At 45.5% G+C, this 9,546-nt stretch overlaps 1 protein-coding gene across 1 annotated transcript in view; it reads right to left on the reverse strand.

Moving 5' to 3' along the window:
• The window catches only part of LOC119968980 (sodium/potassium-transporting ATPase subunit beta-1-like), a 29,480-nt gene extending 21,334 nt beyond the window's left edge, over positions 1-8,146 (reverse strand). Inside the window, exons 1-3 of the mRNA XM_038802063.1 lie at positions 7,570-8,146; positions 5,971-6,099; positions 4,462-4,617 (exon numbers count right to left, since the gene is read on the reverse strand). Of these exons, the coding sequence (XP_038657991.1) occupies positions 4,462-4,617; positions 5,971-6,099; positions 7,570-7,669 (385 nt within the window). The 5' untranslated portion in view covers positions 7,670-8,146. The remainder of the gene's footprint in view (positions 1-4,461; positions 4,618-5,970; positions 6,100-7,569) is intronic.
• Positions 8,147-9,546: the final 1,400 nt, after the last annotated feature.

Genomic DNA, 9,546 nt, shown 5'->3' on the forward strand with positions numbered 1-9,546 from the left:
TCAAACTATTTGGCCAAATTAAAAAATTTAAAAAGCCAAAGTGAATAGGTTAGTGGGCACCTATTAGGCTACATTCTACACAAAACTTAATTACTCATTGAGCAATGACACCATGTGGGTGATTCTCAAACTACATCTTTAAAAACATTTGAAGAATAAATGAGAAAGCAGATTAGAAAGGCTTATATTTCATCAAGTGTCAACTTGGCTCAGTTGTCATCCTCTTAACTATTCCTGAATAAGTGGCCATTTCTGCAACTTGCACATAATCTGGGGTGGGCGGAGGGAATAAAAAGAGAACCTGCATTGTTGGGGTAGTAATGCTTCCATGAGGTGAAAAATTAAGAGCCCAACTGTAGACTTGTTGCCATGATTCAGTCAAACATTCCAGTACATCAATTACACTATTCAAGAGCTTACTCTTCGTCCTAGTTAGAATCATGATCTTAACCAACATTTTAACTGGTTCATCATGACCATTCACAAGGTTACAAGTTAGCAGTTCAAATGCAAATATTTTGATATGGTCGTTAAGAATATTACCTTTCATTTACTGTGGTTAAGTAAATACTGCCCCCCTCAAAAGGTAAACGTTATCGGATGAAAAATCACCTTCAGCAATTTCTGGTATCCCCCTCCCCACCATGAAACACCCCACCCAGAAAGCCTACAATTTATCTGCAAAAGAAACATTTCTGTCACTTCCCCCCCCCGCCAGAAACTAATGCAAGCTAAAAATTAAGAAAGCACTGCAACTTGTTGGTAAGAAACTTGTTATTGGAGGAGGATAAGGGGTTCTTTTTCAGGTTAACTATCTGTAACCAGTGGGGTTCCACAGGAATCAGTGCTTCCTAAACAATATATATTTATGACTTGGAGGAAGCAAATGTACTCTAGCCAAATTTGGGGCTGGTTTAGCACAGGGCTAAATCGCTGGTTTTGAAAGCAGACCGAGGCAGGCCAGCAGCACGGTTCAATTCCCGTACCAGCCTCCCCGAACAGGTGTTGGAATGTGGCAACTTGGGGCTTTTCAGTAACTTCATTTGAAGCCTACTTGTGACAATAAGAGATTTTCAAATTTTCAGACCACGCATTAATAGCTGGAAAGGCAAGTTGCAAAAGGGATACACAGATTGCAAAGAGATGCTGATAGGTTAAGTGGGCAAAAGTTGGCAAATGGAGTATAATGTAGGAAAATGTGAAGTTGTTCATTTTGGAAGGGGGAAACAAAAGAACAGTATTATTTAAATGGAGAAAAACGGCAGAAAGCTGCAACACAGGTGCAGCGGGTAATCAGGAAGGCTAATGGAATGTTTGCCCTTATTTCAAGGTGGTTGGTGTACAAGAGTAGGGAAGTCTTGCTGCAGCTGGAGAAGGTACCGGTGGGACTACATCTGGAGTACTGAGAAAAGGTTTGGTCCCCTTATGCAAGGGCAGATATTGAATTGGAGGCAGTTCAGAGAATGTTCACTATAATGATCTCCGATATGGAGGGATTGTCTTATGAGCAAACAGGTTGGGACTCTACTCATTGGAATTTAGAAGAATGAGAGGTGATCTCATGGGGCTGTTTAGCACACTGGGCTAAATCGCTGGCTTTGAAAGCAGACCAAGCAGGCCAGCAGCACGGTTCGATTCCCGTAACAGCCTCCCCGAACAGGTGCCGGAATGTGGCGACTAGGGGCTTTTCACAGTAACTTCATTGAAGTCTACTCGTGACAATAAGCGATTTTCATTTTTCATATAGGATTCTTAAGGGACTTGACAGGGTAAATGCGGAGAGGATGTTTCCCCCCATGGGAGTGTCTTGGGCCAAAGGCATAGTCTCAGAATAGAACATAGAACAGTACAGCAAAGAACAGGCCCTTCGGCCCTCGATGTTGTGCCGAGCAATGATCACCCTACTCAAACCCACGTATCCACCCTATACCCGTAACCCAACAATCCCCCCATTAACCTTACACTACGGGCAATTTAGCATGGCCAATCCACCTAACCCGCACATCATTTGGACTGTGGGAGGAAACCGGATGACCCGGGAGGAAACCCACGCACACACGGGGCGGACGTGCAAACTCCACACAGACAGTGACCCAGCCAGGAATCGAACCTGGGACTGTGAAGCATTTATGCTAACCACCATGCTACCGTGCTGCCCCAATAAAGATGTGCCAATACAAGACTGATATGAGGAAGATTTTTTCTCTCAAGAGGGTTATGTCTTTGGGACTCCTTGTCACAGTGAGCTGTGGAAAAGAGTCTTGTGTATATTTAAGGCGGAGATAGATTCTTGATCAGTAAGGGAATTAAGGGTTATGGTAGAAGGGCAGGAAAGTGGACATGAGGAATGTCAGATCAGCCATGATCCTATTGAATGGCAGAGCAGGCTCAAGGGGCCAAACGGCCTATTCTCTTGCTTGTTCCCATTTCTTATGGTCTTAAATAATATATTGAGAAATAAAAAAGACCAAGGTTTTGCAGCAGTCAAAAGATCAAGACCAGCAAGGCTCTCAGGATATTTGTTTGCAGGAGTTATCTTGAGAGAAAGTACTTCAGATTTGATAAAACAGATGACACAGTTTTCTAATATGACTACCTCAGATATCATCTTATAACTTAGGGGCAGCACGGTAGCACAAGTGGCTAGCACCGTGGCTTCACAGCGCCAGGGTCCCAGGTTCGATTTCCCGCTGGGTCACTGTCTGTTAGGAGTCTGCACGTTCTCCCCATGTCTGCGTGAGTTTCTTCCGGGTGCTCCGATTTCCTCCCACAGTCCAAAGACGTGCAGGGTAGGTGGATTGGCCATTCTAAATTGCCCTTAGTGTCCAAAACGATGAGGTGGGTTATTGGGTTACGGGGATAGGGTGGAAGTGAGGGCTTAAGTGAGTCGCTGCAGACTCGATGAGCCGAATGGCCTCTTTCTGCACTGTATGTTCTATGTTCTGTATTAGGGGCAGCACGGTAGCATGGTGGTTAGCATAAATGCTTCACAGCTCCAGGGTCCCAGGTTCGATTCCCGGCTGGATCACTGTGTGCAGAGTTTGAACGTTCTCCGTGGGTTTCCTCAGAGTGCTCCGGTTTCTTCCCACGTCCAAAGATGGCAGGTTAGGTGCTCTGGCCACGATAAATTACCATTCATGTCCGAAAAGATGGGGTGGGGTTATTGGGTTGGGCGTGGGCTTAAGTAGGGTGCTGTTTCCAAGAGCCAGTGCAGATTCGATGGGCTGAATGGCCTCCCTCTGCACTGTTAATTCTATGATTCTATAAAATACTGCAGTACATCAATTCAAATATTCTACTTTTCTATTCTTCCTGCCAAAGTAGAGAACCTCACATTTTCCTCAGTCTCCATCTGCCCAATTTATGCCTACTCACTTAACCCTATCTATGTTCCTTTCGTCTCTTTGCATTCTTTGTATCTTCATACAGTTAACAAATTTGGCTACAATGTGGTCTATCCCTTCATCCAAGTCATTAATATAGATGATATACCAGCTGAGGTCCCAACACTGTTGAGGATGTTTAGCTCACTGGGCTAAATCGCTGGCTTTGAAAGCAGTACAGGGCAAGCCAGCAGCACGGTTCGATTCCCGTAACAGCCTCCCGAACAGGCGCCGGAATGCGGCGACTAGGGGCTTTTCACAGTAACTTCATTTGAAGCCTACTCGTGACAATAAGCGATTTTGATTTCATTTTCACCGAGCCCTGCTGCACTCCACTAGTTAACGTTTGCCAACCTGAAAATGACCAATTTATCTCAACTGTTCCTATCTGTTGATGAATCCTTTTCCGATGCCAATCACTTCCAACACCATGCGCTTGAAGTTTGTGCCATAACCTTTAATATGGCACCTTATCAAATGCCTTTTGGAAACAAGACTTTTATTGTTTCACTTTATTCCACTCTCATACACCCTCAAGAGTGCTAATAAATTTGTCAAACATGATTTCCCTTTGACAAAACCATGTTAACTGCCGGACTGTATTTTATTTTGATTTTCTCAAACGTCCCGATAATTCCTTTTTAATAATGATTGCCAGCACTTTTCCAATGATAAATGTTAGGCTAACTAGCCTATAACTTCCTGCTTTGTCGGCCTCCTTTCTTGAACAGAGATGTTTCACTTACAGTTTTCCCAATTTATGGTGACCTTTCCAGAAGCTAAGGAGTTTTGAAAGATCAGAACCAACTATCTTCACAGCCGCTTCTTTTAACACCTTAGGACGCGGGTCATCAGATTCAGGCGACTTGTCAGCAGTAATATTCCCATTACTTTTTCCTCTCATGAAACTGATGTGTCATGTGTCAAGTTCCCCTCCCCTTTTTGACACTGGATTTTCAAATATTCTTGAGATGTTTTGTGTCTCCTACCATGAAGACAGGTACAGAATACTTGTTCGAAATCGGTCATGTGCACGAGTCATATGCTTACCAGGGTAAGAACGTTTACCTAAACTTACCTTCACAGTTCTCAAAAGGAGTGTTGCCACCCTGACTGGAGTCATTGTAATGATCCAAGAACTTGTTCAAACTTTTCACATAGCTTTCGTAGGTCTTTGAGTCTGACATACTAAAGGAAATTTCTGTTTTAAACGAATATGGTGTATGTGATAGTCCTACAGGGAAAGAAAGTTAAAATTGAATCAATCAAATATGTATTTTGGTGATTTAAGCTTTAGCATGTTTAAGATGCTGTTTCTCTTCAGTAAATCAACATCTTTGTATGCTACTGTAATTCAGAATGCAATTGCTAAACCAAAGTAATCACGATTTAAGACGCTATCGTCATGCAAAAGATAGTGGCAGGACCTGGGTTCAATTCCAGCCTTGGGTGACTGTGGAGCTCCCCATGTGGAATTTGCACATTCTCCCCTTGTCTGTGTGGGTTTTCTCTGGGTTCTCCGGTTTCCTCCCAGAGTCTCAAAGATGTGCAGGGTACGTGGATTGGCTATGGTAAAATTGCCCTTTAGTGACCAGGGATGCGCAGGTTAGGTGGGGTTAAGGGGATAGGCTGGGAGAGTGGCCCGAGGTAGAGTTGTCTCTGAGGGTCAATGCAGACTCGATGGGCCGAATGGCCTCTTTCTGCACTGTAGTGATTCTATGGTTCTAGTTATAGGGACACCAATTAATAACCTTGTTGATTTCTGGACAGATTAGCAACAGTGGTGCTGCAAATGACTAGTTATCTGCATTAATGAAATAGTCAGGTAGATTGTTCTGACACACTGACATTTTTTATTCATGGGATGTGGGCATCACGGGTAGGCCAACATTCGGTGTCCATCCCTAACTACCAGAGTGGTTGGCTCGACCATTTCATGACAACAATTACCAAAGTTACACAAATAATTTGTTAATTTGCATAATACACCAGACCGGCCACACCTCATGAAGAGGTACACATTTTTAAATGCCGTTTAATAGTCTAGGGCTTAAATAACACACGCACAGCTAAATTGTGGTGTATATTACGATTAATCTACATTAATATTATGTGCAAATTAAGCCCTACTTAATTTGGATACCGAACACAGTATACAACATTAACACGAGTGGGTAACACTGTACAATATTGGTACAGACGAACACTCAAATCAATACCATGTTTTGCATTTAAAACAAATCAATGCTACTAAAAAAAAGCATCATTATTCAATAAATCCTGTGCAATTTACAAAATCTTTTCATGATACCAGACTTCAGTGGAACAGTGTGGGGGAAGGCTGGAGTGTGCGCATACTGATAAGTGACCTTCACAGTTGCCTCCCAACATAGTGGCACTGTGACACGCAGGCTTTTCCACTGTGCCTCTTTCGGCAACCAGACAACAAATCGGGAGGCATTTAAGCATAGTGAAGTAATTCATGTCATGAAAGGCTAATTACACGCACTCATAAGCTCCCGACGCACACCCCCTATCCTCATCTTCCACCGCCTTGTGTACATTTAAAAATGCAAAACAAATATACCTGGAGGTGCAACTCTGTCTTGGTATTTTGGTTCAAATTCACTAATCGTGAGCAGCAGTACTTGAATGGTTCCAATGAAGATCCCAGCGAGACACCCATAAAAGATCAAGTAGAACAAGAATATCTTGGCTACAAAGAAGAATACAGATAACCAAATATTACTTGGTGTTTTTCGAATGAAAACCCCCGAGTGGTTAAACACAATATGTCTGAATCATATTTGCTTGCCTCTGGGGAGATTGTTTCACTATCACTGTAAATGTGTCTTTAACGCGATGCTAATGGTTACAAGTAAAGAAGCCTGCTGGGGAAAGGTTATGACTCAGAGTGGGCTGAGGGGTGTTATAGCAATGGCCCATGCTGATAAGTTGTCCTCCAGCCTGCCAGGCAATGAAGTACCGTTGACACTTGCTGCAAGGGCCGTTCGGAAAAATTTCCACTCGATGACGAGTAGGGAGTGTTCAACCAGAGACTGGGCAAATAATTTATCGGTAATGAACTTGCATACTCGTGATAGGGTTGTGTAATGTTTATTGGCGCAGAGGTGGAAAAATCGATAGGAAAGAGCGATACCAACAGATTTTTTTTTTTAAATGCCAGAAGAGTTCTCCTTTAAAAATTGTTGGCTCCACACTCAGATCACGATTTGTTCGCTTGCTAACGAAAGCTGCCAAGATCACGTTTGGCGGCCCCAGGAGTTTTAGAAAAAGGAGTCTGGGCCATCAAATTTGTAACATGCTCACTGAACCCGAGTGATCAGAATTCCTGATCACTTTGCATACAGGTGGATGCGAGAGGATATTTCTGTCCAAGGCTATCTGGGCGCAGCAAGATAACCATCGGTTGCTAAGAGACAAAATAAAACTCGGACCATTTTCCTCATTTAGACACATTTTACATATCGCCTTGCCGCCTCTCTTCATCCACCCCCACCCCCCCCCCCCCCCCCCCCCAATCTAATGGGTGTTTTATGCATCCTAAATCTCTCGCTCCAATGGGATTCCCTGGATCGGATCAGTTAATATTGTTGGGATGGGGGGGGGATAAAAAAAGAGGAACCCGAGGTTTCCATGGGGAGCAATGTCGAGCGGCTCGGCGTTGCTGCAAAGCGCACCACCTTGAATAACCTTGGACTGCGGAAATTGTGCCTTCAAACTTCTGCCCCCCCCCCCTCTCCCCGCCAATCACGTGCCCAGAAACTAAATCAAAGATCACCAAACATTTTTAAAGCATAAAATACTCCCGATTCCTCTCACACACAGCAAGAAAATGAATGTAACGTTCGGCCACTACACGGCAACAACGTCCTTCACACTGACTTTTTATTCAGTGAAAACTCGCACACATCGAGTCAGGCACGTTGCATGAAGGCGGAAGCCGGTGCCGCACAAAACGCTCACCATTTTACAACCAACCTATTGTCGTCGTCCCGTCCACCCCACACACCCACTTTTGTTTTTTTAGGACCAAACAAAAATCTCCAGGCTATTCCCTGGCGCGACCATTTCACAACCTCCCAAGTGCGGTCCCATTAACCGAGATCAACGGCAGGAGAGGCCGGTTACTACCGGGGGAGGGGAGGAGGCAATGACTACTTACACCAACTGCTGCCGGTCCTGCCGAGAAACTGCTTTTTTTCGGAATCCCAGAGGAATTTCTTCCAGCCTCCGTCTCCGTCCTTGCCCTTGGCGCGTGCCATGCTGCCTGGAGGAGGCTGCGCGGGAGAGTTGCAGTAAAACTTCGCCTGGCTGCTGAGCGGATCCTGGCCGGCTTGCGGCGCGCGCCCTTCTCCCTCGCGGCGGCCGCTGCTCTTCAAAAAGAAACGACTGTTGGGAGCGGGAGCCTCTCACACTCGAAGCGTCACTCCCACCGGGGCGGCGTTGGAGAGGGGGGGGGGGGGGGGGGAGGGCTGGTGTGATAAAGAGTTGGAGGAGAAGTAAAAGGCTAGTGAGGCTCGGTAAGGTTATCAACTGACTTATTGTTTGTCGTTTCTTTTTTAAATATATCCTCCGGTTCCTGGAGAGGGGGGGAGGGGGGTGCTGTGGTGAGCGGCAGCCAGGAGGGTGGGGGAGAAAGGAGGAGATAGGGTGAAGGGAAGCGGAGTTGAGCAGCTCCAGGTGTGAGGAGTTCCGCGGAAGGTGAGGGACTCACTGACTCTGGATTTTATCGGCGGCCGTTCCGCCTCGCCTGGTTAATGAATTATTCCAGGGCGCCAGCCAATGGGGAGCAGGCTCTCTCTCTGTGACGTGTGGCCTTGGCCCCGCCTATCCGGTGAGGCGTGGGGGGGATGGGCGGGTGAGTTGGTCGAAGCGGCTCTGGCTGAGGCTACGAGTGACACTTGAGCAAAACGCTGATTTACCGCATTCTGTACACACCAAATGGGGGGGACGACGACATGTTCTGCATCCAAACTTGTGAGACGGTCCTCACTGACAGGAAAATAGAATCACTTTACCATTGGTGCCAATTAGTCTGTTTGGGGGGGGGGGGGGCGCTGCGGCGCTCCAAATCGTTATTCCTGTCAACGCAATTCCTTGCTGCTGTACTTCAATGAACGAATGGAAAACAAAGGCGTGATTTATCTACCTCCTCCCCAGCGTCGCCAAGATCAGCCTTCACACAATTGGCGGCTGTTTCTGACTTACAGCGCGCCTCCCAAACGGGTTTGAAATTCAGCTTCGAGGAGTCCCCCCCCCCCCCTCTCTTTTTTAAAAGGTTATCAATCTATCCTTCATAAAGGATGATGTTCCATATTTCATAGCTTGCTCCGCCTTGAAGTCCCATAATCGTTGCGGGAGAATTAATAAAAAAACTGAAAGAGCAGCTCCTGGAGATGTCCGTGTGTTGTTGGCAAACTGAACTCAAAATGCTGACTTTTGTTCCCATTCTTTTCAATCACCAGCGGGAAGATTTCAACCTGATCTCACGGAAGGCTACGATCTGAGCGAAATAGGGACCCTCTAGCATAAACGAAATGGAAAAAAAATATGGGTCGTCATATACATTCCACTGCTTGCGCAAAAAAACATGCAGACCAGCAAGCGCAAGCTGCGGTCTCGGGGAATGTGCTGTAAAATCTTAGTTTGAGAAAGCAGCATTTTTTAAATGTTTGCTGATCAGTTTGACTGCGGATTTGCTGCCCTTTTCGTGTTTGCCCTTCAAGAACCTACAGACTGAAGCACGTGATTGGTGCTGCTTCCGGGAATGGAAAAAATAATTAGTTTCATCTTCACCTTCGACTCCCAGGTCCCTTGAAACGGCTTGTTGGAACAAAAGTTTAGCCGATCGACACTTTCTCGAAAGTCCCACAGTACACCTCTAAAGTCACAACCTTGGAGGCGCCAGATTTGCCCTTCAAATTGAGGGAAGTCACTTCATTTAGGGGGGAAACACCGAAAGTTACGCAGAGCAAAAACAAAACAATTGAAACGTGAGGCTGCTGCCGTAGAGATTGCACAGTGGAAATACTAAAGGTTGTATATATTTGCGTGTATTCGAGTAAACTTGGACCTTTTTAGCTTGAAGCGAAGCCAAATTCCTCCGAGGTTAGATAAATAAGCATGCAACACCAATAAA

The sequence above is a fragment of the Scyliorhinus canicula genome, chromosome 7 (genome assembly GCF_902713615.1).
Source record: "Scyliorhinus canicula chromosome 7, sScyCan1.1, whole genome shotgun sequence".
NCBI classification, from domain to species: Eukaryota; Metazoa; Chordata; class Chondrichthyes; order Carcharhiniformes; family Scyliorhinidae; genus Scyliorhinus; species Scyliorhinus canicula.